This window comes from Megalobrama amblycephala, linkage group LG4 (assembly GCF_018812025.1).
Source record: "Megalobrama amblycephala isolate DHTTF-2021 linkage group LG4, ASM1881202v1, whole genome shotgun sequence".
Lineage (NCBI taxonomy): Eukaryota > Metazoa > Chordata > Actinopteri > Cypriniformes > Xenocyprididae > Megalobrama > Megalobrama amblycephala.
Window position 1 is genome coordinate 14,478,963 of NC_063047.1, and position 24,196 is coordinate 14,503,158.

Consider the following 24,196-nt stretch of genomic DNA (forward strand, 5'->3'; position numbering starts at 1 on the left):
TTCATGTTTCTTTACTTCCAATAGGCCTTTAATTACATCTTAGTCAGTGGAGCCAGGATAATGGTAAAGTGAATTACAATATTGTTGAACTCTAGGATGATGATCAATAGTTTCCATCACAGTTTAGTATTTTTTTGTTGTTGTTTTTTACTTGTAGACAAATCTGAGCTCAGCCCTTTGAGAGCACACTTCACTACAGAACCAAAATGTGTTCTCTTGTCTTGACTAAAATGAGTGAAAATTAAATTGTGGGATGGATCTAATATTGACCACTATGAGAGATTCCATCTCCCAGACTGTTACGCGAGATGGGGCTAACAAGATTTTTCACGGGAATAAAAATGCATGCATGTGTATACATTATGTGGGATATAGATTTATCTGGGCATATACAAAAAAATAAAAATACAATTATGTAATAATTGACATCTCTTCACGCTCCTGTTTTTCCGATAGCATCCGCATAACATTTCCCAAGTATTTGTGGAACTCCTGTCGGACATCTTCAGGGTCTTCCTCAAGGTTTGAGTGAATGAGAGGCAGCTTGTTTAACTGTGGGGCTACACAGAGGATAAGTTAAATAAGTAATAAAATAAACTTTTTTTTCTTAAATGTCATATGCACTCAAATTTTTACCATCAGCAATTTTTGAAGGGTAGTTCAGAAAATAAATCGAAAAAGCAAATAACAGCTGCAGTAACATGAATTCAACAGCCTTAAATGCTGACACACTTATACTGTAAAGAGAGGACAAGTTACCTAATGGTGGATGGTTAGTGTCAGCCCCGCTCCCTGGTTTATGATGGGCAATGAGCAGACACTGGGCCTCCAGTAGTCCCTGTGAAGAGATGAATGTATTGTGCCAGGTCTCGATTTCCTTTAGATGGCTGGGCACATCTGGGTTAAATACAATAACTACCCCATTGGAGTCTTTCATTAAAGCTGGCCAGCATGATTCAAACCTGCGCACATACAATACTAAATGAATTCACTCAAGAAACAAAAGAATGGTTTGATAACTTAAATCTGGTTCAGGAAAGTGGTCTACATTTGGTCATCTTACTTGAAATCTCCCGCACAATCCCATAGTTCCACTTCACATGCTGAATTTTTGTTGCCATTAGATAAACTGTGTGATTCAAACTCTAGTATCCTAAAGACAGAAATTAAATGTCATATTTGAGTATCTAACAAAATCAAAAGGTTTGGCCAGGCATCCTAAACATTTATATATATGTTGCAACTAAATCTTTAAAGTCAACCCACCTGACGCCTTGTGTTGGGCTGTAATAATCAGCTCCAATTGATTCCGTTGTGTCAGAGAGAAAATTGGCCAATGCTGTTTTTCCACACTGTCAATATGAAATATGAAAATTAGTGATCTACACCAAATAATTAAATATACACCGCATTCTACACACATTCAAACGGTTTACCTCGTTTGGTCCAATAAATAATATTTTCACCTTGACCATCTTGACGTATCTTGAGAATAAAAAGACAAGGGAGAGATTTTTGACTAGAGACCTATTTTTCTAACATAGCTAGCGAGCTACTTACTAACAAAGACAACCATTTGACGTGTACAAAATAAAAAAATGAATAAACGAAATATAAAATGTTTAATTAACGTGTCAAATCAGTGCGATATTTCTACCAACATACATCGATAGGCAGCTAGATGAAGCGCATGGTGGGTTAGCTCATGGCTAACATAAACAACTCGTTTCCAAGGCAATTATGCAGAAGGTAAAACACACGTCGCAGATTCGCTAACCTTCATATTAATTGAAAATAAATTCTTAATAAAAATAAAGAAAATAATTAATTAATTTATCGATTACAAAATAGCCGCAGCAAATAGAAATACGAATTTAGTTAGCCAGTTAGTTTTTAGGAAGTATGAATAACTTTTTAAGACAACCACTGTGTTTAAGACAATGGGACATAAATGATAAGATAAGATGAAAAGATGACAACTTTTAAAACATAAGTAACAGCTTGTTTCTCTGCATTTACGAAATATACTCATATTGTAATAATAGTTTAACAGAATTTACAAAAAAAAAAAAAAAATCTGAATTTTTCAGAATTTTGTGAATCAGCTTTTGGTTTTTGAAATCAACACGTATATCATATTACAGACTTGAATTCCATGTCCTAAACGCGATCCTAAAAAGTGATTTCCATCGCCTAAAGTGGCGTTGTTAAGTTGTATTTCCTCTTGTAGCCACACGAGGACAGCACACATCTGTTGATATCATCTACCAATCTGCCATCATGTCATCAAATGAACTGCCCAGGGGTGCGTTTCCCAAAGCGAACTATGGTCGCAAGTTCGGTCGTTACCAATAGAGTTCAATGGGAGTTACGACCATGGTTTACCAACGATGCTTTCGGGAAACTCACCCCAGAGCAGGTTGTCGTCAAAAAAAAGGTGTCTGCAAAACAACATGTACGCCCAAGTGAAGGCGTTTTAAAAACTAAACCGGGTAAGCTATCACAAAGCTGTTAACAAACGTATAAACTTTATGCGGTATGTTACAAAAAACCTTAGTAACGTTACCTTCAGAGGATATTAGTATCGACAAGTTTCAAAGAATAGTTCACAAAAAAGAGATAGGCCTACTTTGAAAAGCGTGTCAGAAACTGTGTTTGATTCAACATGTAAGTTGGTCATGGTGTGACGCATTACTCATTGCTGCAGTGATTATACAAACACTTTCTCCCCTAGAATGTAGAACTTCCAGTTCATGTCATTTGTTAGTATTTCTTTCTTACCAATAAATTCAGAGCATCCAGCAGTAGGAACGCCCTCTACCACCAGCAAAACAGCGACCTTTGACCTCCAGCAATTGTTAAACATGTTAAACACCTATGAGTATGTGGCCATGTTATACTTTTATTAGAGCTGTGAATCTGGGATTGTTAGAAAGTATTTGTGTTGGAAAAAAGTTGTATCCTTCTGATCATTTTAGGTAGGTTTTTAGAACAGATCCTTCATGTTGATGTTATGTTTTATGTTCTAGTCTATAAAAACCCTTTGAATGACTGACTCCAGCCGAAGAGGACTGTGTGTGTGCAGGTACTACATTATGGCCAGTTACAGCTTTCTACAATGCACATCCTCAGTGAGTCAGCATTTAACAGCATTTTCCTCAGTCATGATGATCATTCACAATCCCCACATTGTAATAAAACTTGATCACAATTTTTTTAAATCAGATGAACTTTGGTAATGTAGATAAATAGGTGTCATAGGTGTCTTGTTTTAAACTAAGATGATCTTCTGTCCTTAGTAGACAATGTAATGTCAAATAGTTATAATTTTTTGTTAAAATTTGGTGAAAAGGTGGTTCAGCAGCAAAAACACAAACTGAGGATATTTACCGAAAGATGACTAGAATTGTTTCATGAACATTATTATTTCATGAGAGACCATTATGTATAACAACTTTAAAATTTTATTGAAATATAAAGATGGCATTGCTGAATAATGTTGCTTTACAATGACAATGAGAATATCTCTTGCTTTTGGATACACGCATTCAAAATAACATTAACTTAAGAGGATTTTAGCATCTTTAAAGGTTTTCTTCATTTAAGGAGAACATTATAGATAGGATCATTACTGAAAAGTTACTTAATTCCTTCAAAACCTGTTAAAATTGTTTAAATGACAGCTGACAAATGGCATTCAACATAAAAGACAGAGTAAAAATAAAATCATAGAACAAAGAGCAAAAATGTCTGTCCTTCACTTCAGATTCTTGAAAAGCACACGACTCGTGTAGTGTTCATTTTAATTGACAGATCTTGACTGACGTTCCAACTCCGAACCCAGGATAGAGGGGCTCAGTAAATGTGGTCTCGAAACGATAGAGACGTGTCATAGTCTCACCAATACTGTAGAAGGCCAACACCCCTGCAGAGTGGTCCAGAAAGACCCCTATTCTCGAAGAGTGTGGGCCACTAACAGCCTTGTCTACCCTGTTATGCCAGGCCGAGTACCCTGTGTCGGAGCAGAGGAGGCTCCAAGACTTATCGTTGTAGCCCAGCAAGCACAGGGAGCCTTTACCCTTACGGCTAATGCCCCGATAGGCCGCTCCAATCGAGAATTCTCCACTCCACTCGATTTCCCAGTAGAAACGGCCACCTGACAGAGCCTCACGACACAGCACCTGGGCAAAGCTATCGAAGCGATCTTGGTTTTCTGAGTATGGCTGCAGGTCTCGGGTTCTGATCACCTTCCTGTTTCCTTCAGATAAGTACAGCTCCTTATGCGCCGTGTGGGGGTCTAGTCTCAGCTGACAGTAGTCTGGAGATGAGTAGAAAGATGAAGGCTTTAATGTGTTGCTTTTAACAGATCTTTGCATATCTGCGTCTGTACATAATTAAATTCTTCTGATTTAATTAGTAATAATGTCGGAAAAAGTCATCGGGACTAGGAACAATATTAAAATTCTGGTCAGTACAGATAAGCTGATTATTTTCATGTTGTGGCTGACAACAAATAAAATGACAATATTAATTCTATACTGTTTCACAACACCATAATGTGCATTATGAAAAATTTATATTTATTTTAAGATTTGCTAAAGATGTTGTTAAATTATTACTGTTTTTGAAGATTAAGTGATTAAGTGATCTAAATATAAATTGATAGTTAGATGATTTAAATATAAAAATAGAGAAAATGAGCGTCAATTATTAAATTTCCAGTATATTTTTAATATCTATCTACAACCAATATTATACTGTTATATTGTGCATCCCCTAATTGTGACAAACACAAGGTGTGAACTGACAAACATTTGGATTTGAAAATATGAAAATCATGATTTTTTTTTAGAGACTTACATTTCAGAAATTCAGATCTGGTCCTGGGTTCTGCAGGAGGTGAACTGTCCACTGTATGAACTTCTTTAACTGAACACAAAGAGAAACACACACTTTATTATGCAATATCCCATATGTACACTACCAGATTTTTAAATGCTGTTCTTTTGAACTTTCTATTTATCAAAGAATCCTAAAAGAAATGTATCATGGTTTCCACAAAAAAAATAAGCAGCGCAAGTGTTTTCAACATTGATAAAAGTAAGAAATGTTTCTTGATCATCAAATCAGCATTTTATTATGATTTCTGAAGGATCATATGACACTAAAACTAGAGTAATTTGAAAAATTATTTAAAAAACATTAACAAATCTTATCAGCCCCAAACATTTGAACACCAGTGTATTTTGTCATGTACTTTTTTTTCATTTAGCCATTTTTAGAGCATGTTTAGCCTATATTTGCTCCAACTATGTGTGATTAATGTAAATCAATATATAAGTAATAATTTAATTTATGTCTTACCTCTGGTACTTTTCTCCTTGGTACGATTCTCCACAGTATACACTGGTACATCATTCACTGTTATAAAAAGTAAACATCAGGAAATTTACAGTACATTATTTTTTTAAACATACTAGATTTATGCAAGCAGATCTGAGTAAGGCACTAAATCCTATTGTTTCAAACTCTATTAATAGAACTAAATAGCTCTTTTGTTTATCATTTGAACCTTGCTCAGTGAATTGGAAAGGGAGTCGAGGAACTCTAAACCCTGTTTACACTCTCCATATAATCACATGACTTCCTTGCTAAAGTCATGTGCACTAGGTACCAAAAGAGCTGAATTTTTTATAGTTAAAGACTGATCTATTTAATCGTTGGTTATTCTTTCAAGACTTAAGATTATCTGACTGCTGGCCCAGAAATTATATGTGATGAACTGTAACTAAAGTGCTCAATGTGGCTTTTTAAAGACAAACTGAGTTCAGCTGTACCATTCAATTTCATGTAAAATAGAGGGCAGTGTGTTTAGATCAGCAAGAAAGGGCAATTTCACCAAACTATGATGTGCGGTACAGTGTGTGCTCTGACCTGATTTTGAGATCTTTCGCAGTTCATCTCTGCCTAGCTCCTCCAGCTTCTCTTTGATCTCAGCCACGGCTTTCCTGGCTGCACTGAAGGAAAAGTCCGGATTCAGAGACACTCTGGGTATGAAGCCATCATCAGTTGGGGTGCAGAGATAATTGAAATTCTGTTTAAAAGGAGAGAAATCTCAGTACATACAATGTGTGGTATAGCGGTGGAAGCCTTGATTATACGGAAGGGTAACTGTTTATGTCTTTGAAACTTTCATAAGGGTTGATGCCAAAAGGTTTGAAAAGCCTTTTTGATGTCAAATATGATGATCCCCATGTGGGGAACCCCTTTCCTAAAATATAAATCAATTATATATAACGGGACATTTTTATTGCACAAGGAGAAAAAACATGATATTATGTAACTGAGTTTTTATAGCAAATTATTTTAAAAATATCTAAGAATCAGAATCTTAAATACTTTCTCTCGTTCTTTCTGATCCCCTTGGGATCCTCAGATCCCATTTTGAAAACTCTTGTCCTAAAGTACCTGTAAGAAGTGGATGTGATCCTCAGTGCTGTAAAGCTGTTTAAGTCCAGTCTCTTTCTTCTTCAGTTCATCAATCTCCTGCTCCAGTCGCTCCATCAGTCCCTCTGCCTGACTGAATGCAGCCCTCTCATTGATGTTGATCAGTTTGGTGACCTCTGACCTCATCCTCTCAATGGAGGTGATCATCTCATCAAACATCTTCTTACTTTCAGCCATTGCTCTTTGTGCAGAGCTCTGTAGTAAAAATGAGTCAAGTTTAAGAGTCCATTGTCCATTCTTTTACTAGAAAACGATGTCAAAGTTTTAGTGCATCGGTTTTGCAAGAATAACTTCTAGATAACATTTACAACTCATTAAAATTACTCAAGCTGCTGTTGCAGTCAACAAAAAAGCCATGTATCAGCATGTATCTAGAGAGCTAGCATCTAGATTACCTCATGAAGAACAAAAGGACAATTATGGCCACTTACAAGGACTATTTGCTTTCCCAGATTGAAACATTTACACACTAACTTTACAGATAAAAGGTCTTGTGCCATATCACCTTTGCCCAGATAAAGCAGTTATGTTCTTATTTGGCCTATTGTGTTCCAGTGTGACCTCGATATGAGCAGTGACGATAAAATGAACTGTTGCAAGTGAGCCTGAAACATACTTTGAGAGAATCCACCGCTGTCTTCAGCTCCTCCAGTTCTTTGGTCCTCTGCTGGCATTTTTGTTTGATCTCCGCCTGGGACACTCCAAGAAGTTTCTGTCCAAGAAACAAGAGAAAACATACCTTAGCCTTTGTTGACATAGATTAAATTACAAAACAAACTCTTTTTGTTATTTGATCAATTCTATGAATGTACAGCAATATAATACTACTGTATGTCCTTTCGCGATCTTCACGTATGATAATTGTGTTATGCTTTTTTCTAGAACCTGCTTCACATGGATGCCTTTATCTTTGAAAAGAGAGGGGAATGTTAATCACTCCAGGAATGTGAAACTAGCTGGGTATGCTTGCCGAAGAGACATTTCAAGGTGCACACGCTCAATTCTTTAGGGAAAGAGGAGGGGGCTTCAGAGCAACCCCTTGCCAAGCTCACCGAACCATTCTTCAAGATAAGCTTGAAGGAATGTGGAGAATCTGGGGAGGGGGTGAATAAGTGTGTGTGTTTGTGTGTGTGGTGTGTGCCATTGGACATGAGGACTTAAATCTGGGATTCCCTGTGTTTAACAGAACAAACAAACCATTTGCAATTAGTGCCAGCAATAAGTATTAGATTACAGATATAATTACTGTATCTAAACAGCACCCATGACAGTTTAGTCAAAACAGTACAAAAACACAACTGCTGTGCTCCCTCCTTCTCTCAAGCTCGTTCACTGCTAATGAATTGAAGGAAAAGCTTTGAAATCTTAAACCTTTGAAGGTCTTCCTTCCATTCACTCTGGTGTATTGATGGAACAGTAAACATCTGGCCAGTATCTATATATAGTTTCAGGAGAAATGTTGTTTTCACTGTCCTCACAGTCATTTTATGCAGTGACTCAGTTTTCATTGTGCAGTTTTTCTTGTGAAACTCAAGTTTGACTCACATTTCTTTCAGCTATACTCATCTGCTGAGGTTTATGATGACTTTAGGTCAAGGTACAAAAAGCAGTGCGCTATTTTTTTTCTCGCCTGTAGTGCGTAGGGGGAGGTTGGGGATGGTCCGTATGCTCCCGCCTGGTTTTCTAAAATTCACATTCCTTGCCTCTCCCTACAAAAAAATACAGACCTGCCCTGTTTCTCATCCCTCGTTGCTCATAACAGTTATTTTTTTCTCACACAAAAACACAAAGGCAGCCAGGTTTGGACAGTGTTTAAAACAAGTAACCTCTGAGTTGTCCACTGTAGAGGAACACACCCTTTTTGTGACTCCTATAGTGGGAGTTGTATTGAGAAAACTTAATCTAGATAGAAGTTTCACTAACTGTGCTTCCTTTCTATCAGTTTAATCATTATCTCCTCCCTTTTCCATATTTCCTCATCAGTGTTTTGTAATGATCTGGATCAGCGTGTTTGCGATAACATAGAACCGGTTATACGGTGTGTCTACATGACTTCTTGGCAGCTTTTTTTTTAGGAAAACCTCTCTTATGCAATCTCAAGAACATTAAATATGATAAATGACTTATAATCATATACTTAAAAATTTAACTTGTAACCCCACAGTCACCACTCTAGCCTCTCAGTAACCTTAGTAAAGATTAAGCAGTCAATTTTCCTTACCTGTTTTTCACCCCTTTCTGCTTCGGCTGAGACTATGTCATGACCCTTGTGCTCGCTTACAGTACAGAGGGCGCAAATACACATCTGGTCCGTACGACAGAACAACTCTAGGCTCTTCTGGTGCTGAGGGCAGATCTTACGGTCCAGGTTCCCCAGCTCATCCACCAGCTTGTGCCTCTTGAAAGTGGCAGACTCATAGTGGGGCTTCAGGTGCTTTTCGCAGTAAGAGGCAAGACAGTTGAGGCAGGACTTGACCGCCTTGAGCTTTTTTCCAGAGCAGAAGTCGCAAGCAACATCCCCAGGGCCAGCATAGCTTCCATTACTGGGAGGCGTTAAATTTAAGCCGGTCTTCTTGATCTTCTCCGCAACTTTGGTGAGAGTGGCATTTGGCCTCAGCACGGGTCTCTGGGTGAACGTGATCCGACATTGGGGACAGATGTAGATGCCAGTGTAATCAGCTTCATTCCAGTAGCCGCTGATACAGTCCATGCAGAAGCTGTGACCACACGGGATCGCCACGGGGTCCCTCAGGAGCTCCGTACATAGAGGGCAGCTGAAGTAATCTGAAGACAATTGCTCAGCCATATTTTTTGCACTCTATTCAAAAACAAACGTCTGAAATGTTTCCAAGAGAGAAAGAGGAGCCAAACTCTGCGTGGCTGGTGTTTTACTACAGACAGCCTTGAGTTTCTGAATTCCACAGGTTATTAATTAAAGGAAGTGAAGCCCTCCCCTTTGTACAGAGGGAGTGTGTTGAAGAGAGGAAGGGAGGGAGACAGAGAGAGAGAGAGAGAGATTAGAGCACAACCCAGTTCAGATAAACAGGTTGAGCCAGGAGTCTTGAGAGAGTCAGGGAGGGACCAGGGGTGGAGTGAAAGACATCGAAGAAAAAAGGTACAGTTGAGAATGAATGAATTGTAGTACAAAGCAGGGCCATCCAGGATGAAACTTAAACATGAAAAGCTCTCTGTTTTACATGCACAATCTGCTTATCCATTAGTTGAGGAACTGAAGGACATTTGCATCAGTTACCCTAAAACCACAGTCTGTTAATAATTGGCCATTCTTGGTTGGCTCTGATATGTTTCAAAGTTTATTCATTATCTAGTTTACTCTCTTGTTTTCATTCTTTAAATAATATTTGGTTCAGTACTGCTACCTGAGCTTAGTTAAATATGGAAGTTTTGAATTTAATATTTAAAATTTTGCTTTTATTGTTTTATTTAAATTTTTATTTAATTATTTAGATTTAATTCTGTAGCACACCAGTCTGGCATATAAAGGAGTATAACTGGCATATAAAGTTGCCGCTAAAATTTATTGCATTGAAACTGTCTTTTTCACAACACAAGAGCATGTGCTTCTCTGCTCACTGCACTAAACAAACAATAGTAACAGTCAGTCTACGAGGTGAGTTTGATCTGAATGTATGAACTAAGGCCAGTTGAACTGGATTGGGTGTTGCAGACTTGAAAATACGTCATTAGTTTGTTTTCGATGGGTGTGGAAGAAAAAAGAATGAACAATATTTCAGTTTTTTAAGAATGTTTCAAACCCGTAACAGTTGACATTTTCAAAATAGTTTGTCCTAGCTACAAATATATGCACATTGGCACTATCCTTGACACACTACTAGATTTATTTGCATTGGTAATTGCCGCTAACATAAGATAGGCACTCTTTGTAATTCTCAGAGATGATACAAGAACATAAATGTAAAGGTTGAGGACATAATATTTAGATTTGTCTAATTAATTGTAATTGAAATTAACCTGAATTTTTTGAAAAGTGTGCAATAATATGATGTCACATATGACATATCACACACACACACACACCTCTTAAATTCTGTACAGGAACAGCTTGGGCAGTATACTATATATATCATAAGTTTTTAGACATATAATTTAGTTTAGACTGTAAAATTCTTTGTTTTCCTTTAGGGGGGTTTGATCAGAGATGACCCTTCACCCCCCCTACCCCACCCCCCACAAACAACCCGTAATAATTTGCACCCTGGGCTCAAGTGCTTTATACCTAAAGAGTCTCAATTCTTTATGTTTCAGGGTGAGTTAGTTTCACCTGTTTTGATTAGGGGGCAGAGCATGAATTAACTTAGGTGGAGAATGTGATATTCCATTCCACTTCTGTCACCACCTGCAGTGTTGGTGATGTACGGGACTTATGCAACCATTACCTCATTCCAAAGAAGTTCTTTCTATGACTGTGAAGCTTTTTCTGTCTTTTTTTCCTAGATGTGTTTTGAGTTGTGTGGGAGAAATCGGATTTGTGGTTGAAAGGAAAATGCATGCATTGTGGTTGATTTCTTTTTAATTATTGACATATTTATGCTTTAGATAAAGTCTTAAAGCCATTGGTCCAGCCAGAGCTCAGGTGACGCCACAGTGACAGAAACCAACACTTATTACATGCTGATTGGTCACACAAGGTTATGCCATCAGCTCTGCCCCAAACACAAATCTTGCATCACTTCATAAATGGTTTCACCTCTTTCCTTATATGGTCTGTACTCTGATAAGCCAGTTTCTCTCTTCCCCTTTTCCCTGGGTTGGTCAGATTCCAGGAGTTACAGTTCAAGGTATAGGCTGCGATTACTCATTAACTCAGCTAGCATGCTAGTTTAGGCCTCTAATTGCAAATTTAACATCCGTTTTTGCAGTTTTCTCCAACTGCAAAATGAAGTATTGTTTTTAAAATAAAGATACAGGCCTATTCATGTAATGTCGGTCCTCATATTGTTCTCATGGTCTTCATAGTTCTTAGAGAGGAAATGTTGTAAACCGTACAAAAGAAATCAGTTCCTTTAACACAACCTTTATTGTTCTCCACACCCTCATGCTGACCCCACTGAGTTCACATTGGTTCACGAGGGAACATTTTCCTATTGAAGGAACTGCATACTTGAGTAAGCCTGCCAGAGGTCTCGTGTTTCCTTGTGTATATTAAGGGTCAAAGGACAAGTTTCATTAAACTACCTGATTAAGGGGAGTGTGCCTGATGGAGGGTGACAGAGTTAAGTGCGGAGAGTGAGCTTGCATAGGTGTGTGTTGTTATTGTAAAAACCAAGGGGTTGCCTCTGCCGATCTGATTGGTCAGTGCATGAAGTGCGTGGAAACAAGGTATTTACAAGTGTTTCCTATGAACAATGGTCACCTTTGTGAGTCTTGGCTGAAAGGCAGAGCACACAGTATGTGTGTGTGTGTGTTTTGGCTGCTTATCTGGAATATTGCCAGGTAAAATTGAACAGGCTGTGCAGAACGAAATTCTCAAAACCCACAAAAGAATACCACCATTGAAAATAACGCATGCAGAGAGCTTCACAAGTGAATTCTGTACATTGAAAGCAGTCATTTTAAAATAGTTATTTAGCCTCATGTGAGTTCACTGTTGTTGACAGTGAAAACTTTTCCTTCTTGACTGTGAAGAATGTCTGCTTACGTGATTATATATTGGCACGCGATAAATGATGAAATGATGTCTGAAGCCGTAAAAATCTTATCACTATGCTGTACAAAAGGTTTGTGATATGTAGTCTGAACATGCAGCTCTTAAAAAATGTGAGAGACGGAAAGATAAACTGTCATGAAAATATGCCAGTTTATTATTGGGTTACATTCACATCTACACATTTCTTTACAAACGTGTCACTGTGGCACGACAGGCAGTTTCAGTTACAGAGCGATCAGGAAAGACAAGATCAGCCATCTATAAATACTTTACATGCTGTATAGTGCACACTGACCACACTGCATACCATTTAGGTCAAGCGTTTTGTTGGCTGCTCGATATTTTTTATTGGAAAAAAATTACATTTATTTAAATAGGACAAAATTTACAAAAATGTAAATTTACTAGAATGCCTTTGGGTAACAAATGTAAATATAAATAAAATATATTTTTTTTATATCGAAAGATTGGAAACACTGCATGGACTATACATAAAGCCCATCATAAGTATTAATCCATGTTTTATTTTAAGACTGTAGATTATCTCTCTCATAAAGGTCAAATTCGATCAACTATTTTGAGCTGAAGACCTTTAGAACTATGACTATACACTAGACGATGATTTGGAGTCAGAGACACGTCATTAGATTGGCTGCAGACTTTCCTGCAGTGTCAGACCACATGTCCTGCTGAAGTCTGGATATTCTCTTGAACAGTGGAAACTTTCACCTTTGCAGGCCTCTCTTGACTTGCTGTTATCTCACTTATCAGGTCCGAGTGCATTCCTGCCAACATTTTTGCTCTCACTGTTGAACTTACAAGCCGACAACCATCTTAAGTGAAGGGAATCTTGAGTATAGTTTGAGAAGCGCATACATCTTTGCTCTTTTCTATGTCGATTTGTGTTCTTGATTTTAGATATTATCCAATTATATATGTTTCTATTTAAATAAAAACATGTATAATGGAAAAGTAAAAAAAACAAAAAAAAAACAATTGCCATTGGTAAAATAAAAGAAATGAATCAGCTCTGGTGAGAAAAAGGGGTGGGATTTGCAATCCCAGTAGAAATGTTCTAATTAGCTTTTCACCACACTGAATGTGAGCCATGGCAAACTCACTTCCACTTCCTGTTTTGAAACAGAGATTCCTGGAGCTTTGTGGACTGTGCTGTACAGAGGATGTATGCTCTAGACAGATGAGAGAGGCTAATCTAAAACAAACACTTATTTCCATCTTCTTTGAGCAACAGGAATAAACGCCTTTTCTTAGGAAAATGGGTCTGGTGTTGCTGGAAGAAACAGCAGCTGCTGTTTCAGTTAGAGCTGTTATTGTTACATCTGTAACTCTCTGTGTGTGTGTTTCTCAAACTTTGATATAATTTTCCCAAATGCATCTGCTTTTCTGCAGTTATTTTAAAATGTAAAAAATTTCCCTGAACTGTGTAAAATAAGTATAAGAAAGCTGGTCAGACAAGCTTTCCCATACCGAGATTTCTACTTGCATTTATTTCTTGTTTAGAATTATTTTTAGGTCAGCGACCATTAACCCCTTCCCTCAACTCCACCCTATTGTATTTTAAGCATTTAATTCAAAAAAGTCAAATAAATCTAAAACTGTGAACAAATGATTGAAGAAATACATAAAACATTGGCTTTACAATTATAAGAATGATAATGAACCTAACCTGTATTTTAGTCACTTTCAGTCAGAAAAAATGTCTGCTTATACACTGTCCCAACTTTTTGGGTCTAAAAGTAAATGCAAAACTACAACTCTCCTTACAACAGGCCTGCTCAGACATGACATTTTTAAATATATTGTTTAAATATTTATGTGAAAGTTTTGAGTACGTAGATGCTTTATATCAAGATAATCTATCATTGACACAAGTTCAGTGGTGCAAGTTCAGTGCGAATCAAATTATCGCCCAGAAGTGAAATGTTAATTTTTATATCTCAAAATTATTTTTTGTCATCCTTTCACAGAGACTCACTTCATGAGGTTGGCGGTCATGTATAATTCACATTGTATTTAATTTCTAAATGGTTAATAACTGGTAGTATTATAACTCTCTTCATGTTATAACTCTCCTCACGCTACATTTGAGTTAGATACACAACTGAAATGTTGGGTGGTTAAAGGACTCGTAATATAAAATATATATTCCTCTTACTCAAAAATCTTTCAAGGAGGGAAAAAACCCAAAGTATACTCATCCTCCCTCCAAATAAATTACCCTCCAGCTTTGATGGCGTGTGCCAAAGGTCACTGTATGCTTGGTCTCTAAGCACTCATCCATTAGGCAGCTCCTCCGCAGTGGAGCACTACACCCAACCCTGAGGTGTCTGCCAGCATGAGGCCCCTAAAACTGACCATAAACACTCAAACGATGAAATCATAGCTCGCCATGAAATGCGGTAGTCAGAAGACGAGCTTTATCAAAGACAAAAGAAACGCATGTGCAAGAAATGCAAGTGTATGTGATGCAAGAGCAAATTTTAAACAATTTTATGCCCTGAGATCATACATTTCATTCATGCTTCTCCTCTTCTCTGTCATCATTTCCATTGACATCTGATGATACATGTTTCTTCTTCCTCTCAATTGCTCTCTTCACCTGTGCTACAGCCACTCCCCCATTCATTTACTGGTTTCTGCATAACCAGTTTAGCCTCCCTCCCTGTTTACTCTATATAACTTGCTGTGGTGGCACTTTAGACTCACTTTTCCTGTCTCGCACACAAACGCACATTTCCTCCTCTGAGATCTGTGGGGATTTAACCATGTCGCTTGACCAGGATCTCTGTTACCTCTGCAAGGAAGATCTCAGGGAGCCTGTTTCCATCCCATGCGGTCATGTTTTCTGCTCCGTCTGTATCAATACCTACTGGGACCATGCAGACCACACTGGACAATACCTGTGTCCCCAGTGCAGGGTCACCTACAACAAGAGGCCTAATCCACGCCGCTTTCAGTCCTCACGCAGTTCATCGTCATCCCTGAGAAACAGGGATTCGGACTCTTTCCCACCGGCCCCTCCGGCCCCTGACTACAACTACGCGGGACCTCAAGATGTTGGATGTGACATCTGCATCGGGAAGAAGCTCAAAGCTGTCAAGTCTTGTCTGATGTGTCTTGCTTCCTACTGCGAGAAGCACCTGAAGCCCCATTACGAATCATCCACCTTCAAGCGGCACAAGTTGGTCGATGAGATCGGACACCTGGATCGTCAGATCTGCCCTCAGCACCAGAAAGGTCTGGAGCTTTATTGCCGGACGGACCAGATGTGTATCTGTGTGTTGTGTACAGTGAAAGAGCACAAGGGTCATGACATGGTGGCAGCTGAACAGGAAAGGGCGGAAATGCAGGTAAGATTCCATTATGAGCATTACAAAAGTACAATTGTGATCATATTTTTACATTTGGAAATATTATACTGGTGAAGCTGTTATGACAACAGATTAAATGGGGATAATCACCAGCAGAAGTAACATTATGAAAGACTGTTCAAACTTTCACCTCCTGTATGCAACAATACACCTATTCATGCAAAAAAATAAATAAATAAATAACTTTCACAGTATGTTTGAATATGCTAGATTGTGTGTAAGATTACCAGCCCCTGAAAAACAAGCATATGAAAATGATCTATGCTGTAGTACACTTTTAAAAAATTGGTGTAGAAAGAATTTTCACTCAGAAATAGCTAGTAAATTTCATAAAAAAAATACAAATTGAATTAAAAAAAGACATTTTAAAAGTAGAAAGACTGAAATAGTACTTTCTTGTAAAACATTCTCCTGTAATCTTTGTTTTATTTACAACTTTTTTTTATAGTGTACAAGAGAAAGGGTTTACACATTATAATCAATGTTATAACCAAAGTTGGGTTTAAGTATGAAAGAATAGAGCAGTATTTTAGTAAACAAACCCATCAGTTTACATATTAATGATACAAGTCATTTTAATTTAATTAAAATGTTTTAAGATGGTGAGAATGTTTCATATTAAGCACACAAAGAGTTAAATGGAGTCCAAAAGTGATTCAGTTGTCATGTGGAAGTGGCTGAGGTGTGGAAGGATGCTGTACTTACAACATTCCTTTGTCAATGCACCTCATTGTCATGAATTTGTTGTTTTTAATTGTCTGTAGCAACGGTTGGGCGCCACCCAAGCTGAAATCCAGGAAAAGATCCATGACCGAGTGAAGCAAATGGAAGAGTTGAAGCAAGCTGTGGATGCACTTAAGGTTTGTCTGGAGATTGAACAGAAATGTGTAATAATAAATGTGAGGTAATAAAAGATCAACATTACATCTCTAGTAAGCAAGAATATGTTGCAGAAATTTTTATTGGTCTGCTCTGGTATGATGAGTTCTTACTCAGAAAGAACCAGGAATGTTTTGTAAATAGATGTGTGTATAAAATATAAGAGGTTATGAATTTCCAAGAAAGAAAATTAACTAGAATTAGAAATACTGATTACAATTGTTCCCTCAGAGTTCAGCACAACGGGCCTTGCAGGAGAGTGAAAAGATGTTCGGTGACATGCTTCGTTCCATTGAAAGAATGCAACAGGAAATGACCAAACTGATCTCGACCAATAAGAAGGCTGCACTTAACACTGCTGAGAGCCACATGGAGCGTCTGGGACATGAAATCGCTGACCTGAAGAGGAGAGACAATGAGCTGACACAACTCTCTCGCACTGAGGACCACATCCATTTCATCCAGGTGACCGTGACGCAGAACAAAATAAAGACTCACAGAGCTAAAGCAGTGCAATAATCATCATGTGGAGAGATTTTAGTGTTGCTTCACACAGGATCTATTGCGTACAAGTAAAAATATTTTGTTTTTATTTTAGTTTTTCTACAATTTTATTTTGAGGAAATAAGTGTGCTTAAAAGCATTGTAAGCCTAAGTATATTGCAGAACCGTTGACACTAGTGATCTCTACGAACAGCTTTGAGAAACGCAGGAAAAATGCGAATAAGACTTGTTTTGTTTGTCATTGCAGAGTTACCATATGCTGATTGCCCAGACTGATGCCGAGGAGCTGCCCTCTGTTACTGTGAACCCTTACTTCTCCTTCGGCGCTGTTACCAAGACTGTCTCTGAGATGAAACAACATCTAAATGAGTTCAGTAATGAAGAGCTGGTCAAAGTGGCAAAGACAGGTATGGTCCAGTCTGAAAGGATTTTTTGTTTAATGTAATCCAATGTAATTAGTACCCACAATTTTTCAGAGGTATCCTTGTTTTTTTTAGCTGTTGTCTCATACCCATTTTGAAATGCTTTATGAAGTCTCTTTTTGTCCCATGAGAATGATTAAACAAATCACGCTCTCTTTCCTTTATTATGGTTCTTCTTAATCTTTAAACTGACTTCCTTTATAACTCTCGATTCTCTTCCAGTGAACAAAATGCCATTCTGCCAGCTAGAGGACCGTAAGAAGAAAAAGAGTATGAAGTGTAAGTTAATGAAAATTGGAAACTTTAGCTGTCCTGCTGTTTGCTTTGTGCAAAATAGCTAGCTGGAATTTTGGAATGGCATTTTTCAAAAGCCAGTGTCCAAGAAATTGTTGGCCGGTTGCTAAGCAATGATCTTAAGACCGATATCACATTAAAATACATATTTATTAGCTGATCTCTTCTATGAAATGCACACACATCATGGATGTTTTAATTAAACTCATTTAGCTTGGTCATACACTACCGTATGTTTTTTGATCAAAAATACAATAAAATACAGTAATGTTGGGAAATAATTTTTTATTTTAATCTATTTTAAAACGTAATTAATTCCATTGAAGGCAAAGCTGATTTTTCAGCATCATTATTCCAGTAATGATCTTCAGAAATCATTCTAATATGCTGATTTAGTGCTCAAGAAACATTTCTTATTATTATCAAAGCTGAATTTGTGCTGCTTAATTTGTTTTTGTGGAAACCGTGATACTTTTTTCATGATTCTTTAACAAGTCGAAAGTGAATAAAAACAGCATTTATTCGAAATAGAACTCTTGTCACAGAGTAGAAGTCTTTACTGTCAGTGATGATCAATTAAATTCATCCTTGCTTGCTGTATAAAAGTATTAATTTCTTAAAAAAGTTAGTTAAACTATACTTTGATAGTCCACTTTAGACATTCTACTCACTATAAGAAACTTTGCAACTACATGTCAGCTAACTCTCATTAGAGTATTAGTAGTAGACTATTATTAGAAGGATCTGCAAAATTTCTTATAATCAGTAGAATGTCTGTTGATGGACCATCAAAATAAAGTGTTAAGCAGACAGTCTAATACTCTAATGTTTGGTAGTTGACATGTAGTTGTAAAGTGGACCGTTGAAATAAAGTGTTCCCTCAAACTTTTGAACTGTAGTGTATGTCATTATATTCTCACCTTTAATGTGAAAGTACCTAAAGTGCCATCCAGAAAGTACCTGAAGGTCCTTCCTTTTTGTCAGTAACATAATCTGCTTGCTATAAATGATCAGATTAATTCAATGATTAGATGTTTGACATCATTCTGACTCTCTTTATTGTGTCTCTAGCTGATGATGTTGACATGTACAAGAGTCCCAGCAGCACTCCTCGGACGAGGGACGAGTTCCTCCAGTGTAAGTTTATTTTCATACATGAACTTCCTTTTTACGTGTATGCCCAGGACCAGAGGACGTTATTGTAGGGATAACATGAACAGGATATAAAGTTTAAGGTCAGCAAAATTCTCACCCCTAATGATGTTTAATCAAAATAATATATAATTTTTTTATGTTTATTAGCTTGGATAAAGGGCTAAGAAAACTTGCTGGCTTCCATCCTGTTAAATGTCGAACTCTAGTGGGAGTAGTCTAACATCATTCCTCACATACTGAGTTTGTGTCCAAGCTTATTGGAAGAACAGGCTTAGTCTGCTCAGTGAGTGGGTGTATGGGTGATTCATGATAACTGCCATCCTTCAAACCTTTAGACATTTCGTCTTCTCTTCTGAGAACAGTCAGCTGTGGTCTTTTAGAGGACAAAAACACTCTACATACACTACTGTTCAAATGTTTGGGGTCATTGAGATGTTTCTCTAAAGAAAATAATACTTTCATACAGCAAGGATGCATTACACTGATTAAATGTGACAGTAAAGACATTATATAATGTTACAGAAGATTTATATTTAAAACAAATGCTGTTCTTTTGAACTTTCTATTCATCAAAGAATGACAAAAGTATCATGGTTTCCAGATTTCATGTTTCTTGAGCAGCAAATCAGCATATCAGAAAAATTTCTGAAGAATTTTAAAATATATAAAAATAGAAAACAGTTGTGGTAAATTTTATTAAAGGTGCCCTAGAATCAAAAATTGAATTTACCTTGGCATAGTTGAATAACAAGAGTTCAGTACATGGAAAAGACATGCATTGAGTTTCAAACTCCATTGTTTCTTCCTTCTTATATAAATCTCATTTGTTTAAAAGACCTCCGGAAAACAGGCGAATCTCAACATAAAGCCGCCTTTCCACTGCACACGACATTCGCATCCAATTGTCGCATTTCCCCCCGCCTAGCAGCAGTCGCACGAAACTTTGAAATTGGTAGTGAAGCAACCGTTACCCTCGGCTTATTCCAACCCAGCAACCACCATGGTAAACTGAATGATTTTAATGATTGTAACGTTAATGCATGTATGAATATATCCATACAAAGCAAATGACCCTCAATACATCTAAAATAAAAAAACATATTAGTAGATTTTATAGTGCTAATATGTAAAAAAAATTATTTAATAATCATAAAATATCTTCTTTTTTTGACATAATTATTAATAACCACCATTTGAAAGAAATAGTGTTTACAGAATAACATTAAAGTGTTAAAATATTGGTAATTCTAACTTCACGCTCATAGTTTTGATTATAATACATCATATCCGGTCGGCCGGTCGCATACGGTCTAGCCGCAGAAGTTCAAATATTTCAACGCATCCGAAGCTCAAATCGGATCCGAAATTTCCGCATTCGCATATGATCGGAACTCCACGCAGATCCCGTACTACTCTCCATTGAAAATGAATGACTTCCGGTCCAAAGGCTGTCGTTTGTCATGTGCAGTGGAAAGGCGGCTTAACACAGACTGTTACGTAACAGTCGGGATCATTAATATGTTCGCCCCCAATATTTGCATATGCCAGCTCATGTTCAAGGCATTACACAAGGGCAGCCAGTATTAACGTCTCGATCTGTGCACAGCTGAATCATCAGACTAGGTAAGCAAATAGCTAAAAATGGCAGATGGAGTGATAATAACTGACATGATCCATGATTACATGATATTTTTAGTGATATTTGTAAATTGTCTTTCTAAATGTTTCATTAGCATGTTGCTAATGTACTGTTAAATGTGGTTAAAGTTACCATCGTTTATTACTGTATTCGCGGAGACAAGACTGACTTTATTTTCATTTTTAAACACTTGCAGTCTGTATAATGCACAAACACATCTTCATTCTTTATAAATCTCCCAACAGTGTGTAATGTTAGCTTTAGCCACGGAGCACAGCCTCAAACTCATTCAGAATCAAATTTTAACATCCAAATAAATACTGTACTCACATGATCCGATGCATACATGCAGCATGCATGACGAACATCTTGTAAAGATCCATTTGAGGGTTATATTAGCTGTGTAAACTTTGTTTATGCACTGCATATAGAGTCGAGAGCAGTCACGCGATTTAAAGGGGCCGCGCACTGAATCGGTGCATAGTTAATGATGCCCCAAAATAGGCAGTTAAATTTTTTTTTTAAAAATCTATGGGGTATTTTGAGCTGAAACTTCACAGACACATTCAGGGACACCTTAGACTTATATTACATCTTGTGAAAGAAACTTCTAGGGCACCTTTAATATTTCACAATAATTATTTTGTGATGTATTTTGATCAAATAAATGCAGCCTTCTTGAGCATAACAGACTTACCAATCTCAACCTTTTGAACAGTAGTGTAAGTCAGAAGACAACTAATAATTATGCAAAGTTACATGGTTTGAGAGAATATATAGGGTGTCTTAAATGTGTATCGACACTCTCGGCCCTCTAGATCAGAGACGTTCACGCACCTCTGGCAGAAACCACCTCCAAATGTCCAACCAGCTCTGAGAGCCAATGTGCAGACTCAACCACTAGGCAGGTGATTTGTCAACATGCATGTGTCACCTTACATCAGGAATACTGATCAAGGATCAGTTTTGCTCCAATCTGTTCATATTTGGAGACCATAATTTGCAAAACTGTTCCCAGATCAGGAATCCTAGCCTAGGGTAGCTTAAGATGTCCGTCTTGTCATTTTGTGTTTCTCTTTAAAAAAAAAAAAAAAAAAAAAAAATCCTTCAATGCTAGACACTGCTAACATGATTAATGTGTTTTTTCACTCATGATTTTACATTTAACAATTAATAATAGGCCTATAAAACTTGTGGTCTTGTGTGTCTTAACTTGAGCCATGCACATTGGTATTTTTAATGCATACAAAATCACTTGTGGCACTTATTTTATCCAGTCTCAAACAAAAATGTAGCTTTTAAAGAACAAAAATGTAGCGTACATGTACATGGATCAAGATACTTGCATGCAAAGTGGGCAGAGATTCATTGTGTGGGGGTGTCTTCATAATTTCAACGAAACTTTGTTTGTCTTTACACATTCACATTTAAGTTTTGATTCTCCAATCCTGATCATCTCTCATCTGTCTTGTTTATTTTAAAGATGCCTGCCAGCTAACTCTCGACTCCAACACAGCATACAAACAGCTCTACCTCTCCCGAAACAACCGGAAAGCAGCATTAAAAAGAGACCCTCAGTCTTACAATGACAGCAACCAGAGATTTGACTGCCTGCCCCAGGTCTTGTGTAAAGAGGCTCTCTCAGGAGGTGCTTACTACTGGGAGGTGGATTGGAGCGGGGAGGGCGCTTCCATTGGGGTCACCTTTAAAAGCATCAAGAGGACCGGTTATGGGGACTCAGCTCGTATTGGCTACAATCGCAAGTCCTGGAGTCTCTTCTGCTCCAACTCCAGCTACTCAGCCCGACACAACAAAGACCAGGTTGAGATTAACGCACCCTACTCTTCCCGTATCGGGGTGTTCCTGGACTGTGCAGGAGGCACTCTTTCATTCTACAGTGTGTCTGAGTCTATGTCACTTATTCATCAGTTTAAAGCTTCTTTCAGTGAGGCGGTATATCCTGGCTTTTGGGTGTGGTATGAGTCTGCTATTACTATTTGTCAGGTGTAAATGGTTGAACTGGATGGGATATGAGGGCATTATTTTCTTTCTTTTTTTTTAATTGCTTGTGTTTTTTTAATGAAAGCCAGTTTCTAGTGAAGCTAATCACAATAAGTGTATTTATACTAAAAGATTTAATCTTTGACATATCAAAGAATATGATTATATAAAAATATTTCAACATTTTATAGTCATGTTTTGTCCATCTATTTGATCGCACTGTTTAATGACTGTGAAGATTAATCAGGATCAGAAACAAAAGCTTTTACAGTAAATCTTAAGTTTGATTTATGTGGGTCGTGTTGTCTGCATTAATGATGACATAATAAAAGTCTTGTTTAAATTGTTGTTGAATCGTTTGTTTGACATATTGGGGGAAAAATGTTGCACAGATGCTGCCTACATAGAGCAGAAACACATTTTAGTGTATAATAAAGATGTCATGGTCCTAATGACAAGTAACCTCAGACATATTACAATAGTGACCTCTTGTGGTTGCAATCATCTGCCTCAACAATGGTGCTTTTGAATAAATCGCGAGATTTTTTTCCCCTTTCCACTCACATACTGATAGTCTAGTCTAGTGCAAGCTGCAACTGAAAAGAAAGAAAGAAAGAAAGGCAGTACTCAACAAGTTTGTTTCAGATTTCTACTTGTACTCCTTGCACTTAAAATTATGCACTTTAAATTTAAATTTGTTTCTACATTTATATATATATATATATATATATATATATATAGTGGCATGAAAAAGTATGTGAACCCCTTGCAGAATCTGTGAAAATGAGAATTATTTTAATAAAATAAGAGGGATAATAAAAAATGCATGTTATTTTTTGTTTAGTACTGTCCTGAGAAAGATATTTTACATAAAAGATGTTTGCATTTAGTTCACAAGACAAAACAATAGCTGAATTTATTCAAATAACCCCATTCATAAGTATGTGAACCATTGATTCTCAGTACTGTGTGTGGTTACCTGATGATCCACGACTGTTTTTATGTTTTGTGATGGTTGTTCATGAGTCTCTTGTTTGTCCTGAGCAGTTAAACTGAGCTCTGTTCTTCAGAAAATCAGTTCATCAGTTTTCAAGCATTTTTGCATATTTGAACCCTTTCCAGCAGTGGCTGTATGATTTTGAGATCCGTCTTTTCACACTGAGGACAATTGAGGGACTCAAACTCAACTATTAAAAAAGGTTCAAACATTCACTGATGCTCCAGAAGGAAACACGATGCATTAAGAGCCGAGGGGCGAAAACTTTTGAATTCAAATATCAAGGTAAATTGTACTTAATTTTTCTGCCGGGAAACATGCTTCTGTTGGTTCCGAAGGGCAGTACTAAATGAAAAACCAATGATTATTTAAACAAAATAAGAAAAATTGTGACATCTTCATCCTGTTCAAAAGATTTCACACCCCGACTCTTAATGCATCGTGTTTCCTTCTGGAGCATCAGTGAATGTTTTTTAATAGTTGTGTTTGAGTCCCTCAGTTGTCCTCAGTATGAAAACACAGATCTCAAAATCCTACAGTCACTGCTGTAAAGGGTTCAAATATGCAAAAATGCTTGAAAACTGATGAATCTGCAGGAGCTGGAGGATTTTTCTGAAGAACAGAGCTCAGTTTAACTGCTCAGGACAAACAAGAGACTCATGAACAACCATCACAAAACAAAAAAGCAGTCGTGGATCATCAGGTAACCACACACAG

At 37.3% G+C, this 24,196-nt stretch overlaps 3 protein-coding genes across 7 annotated transcripts; 1 reads left to right on the forward strand and 2 right to left on the reverse strand.

The window, feature by feature from the left end:
• Positions 1-10: 10 nt before the first annotated feature.
• ift22 (intraflagellar transport 22 homolog (Chlamydomonas)) lies at positions 11-2,703 on the reverse strand. 3 transcript variants are annotated; one of them, XM_048187774.1, is made up of 6 exons: positions 2,630-2,703; positions 1,437-1,485; positions 1,267-1,352; positions 1,064-1,153; positions 760-962; positions 11-560 (listed from the first exon to the last, which is right to left on the reverse strand). In XM_048187774.1, the coding sequence occupies exons 1-6, from the start codon at positions 2,665-2,667 to the stop codon at positions 412-414; spliced, it is 615 nt and encodes a 204-aa protein (XP_048043731.1). In that variant the 5' UTR covers positions 2,668-2,703; the 3' UTR covers positions 11-411. The 3 variants fall into 3 exon arrangements, with proteins under 3 accessions (XP_048043731.1, XP_048043733.1, XP_048043734.1); XM_048187776.1 differs by lacking the exon at positions 2,630-2,703 and adding an exon at positions 1,666-1,795; XM_048187777.1 differs by lacking the exons at positions 1,437-1,485; positions 2,630-2,703 and having other exon boundaries at positions 760-978; positions 1,267-1,315.
• ftr82 (finTRIM family, member 82) lies at positions 452-9,450 on the reverse strand. The gene is made up of 12 exons (XM_048187771.1): positions 8,729-9,450; positions 7,124-7,219; positions 6,469-6,702; positions 5,935-6,094; positions 5,365-5,421; positions 4,861-4,929; positions 2,782-4,318; positions 1,267-1,352; positions 1,064-1,153; positions 920-962; positions 760-838; positions 452-560 (listed from the first exon to the last, which is right to left on the reverse strand). Exons 1-7 carry the CDS (start codon positions 9,311-9,313, stop codon positions 3,798-3,800), a joined length of 1,722 nt encoding a protein of 573 aa, XP_048043728.1. The 5' UTR covers positions 9,314-9,450; the 3' UTR covers positions 452-560; positions 760-838; positions 920-962; positions 1,064-1,153; positions 1,267-1,352; positions 2,782-3,797.
• A 123-nt stretch (positions 9,451-9,573) lies between these two features.
• Positions 9,574-22,825, forward strand: ftr83 (finTRIM family, member 83). Of its 3 annotated transcripts, none has more exons than XM_048187770.1 (8): positions 9,574-15,567; positions 16,353-16,448; positions 16,699-16,932; positions 17,219-17,378; positions 17,616-17,672; positions 18,759-18,824; positions 21,300-21,389; positions 21,965-22,101. In XM_048187770.1, exons 1-7 carry the CDS (start codon positions 14,983-14,985, stop codon positions 21,356-21,358), a joined length of 1,257 nt encoding a protein of 418 aa, XP_048043727.1. In that variant the 5' UTR covers positions 9,574-14,982; the 3' UTR covers positions 21,359-21,389; positions 21,965-22,101. The 3 variants fall into 3 exon arrangements, with proteins under 3 accessions (XP_048043727.1, XP_048043726.1, XP_048043725.1); XM_048187769.1 differs by having other exon boundaries at positions 21,300-21,385; positions 21,965-22,098; XM_048187768.1 differs by lacking the exon at positions 21,300-21,389 and having other exon boundaries at positions 9,580-15,567; positions 21,965-22,825.
• The last annotated feature ends 1,371 nt before the right edge of the window (positions 22,826-24,196 follow it).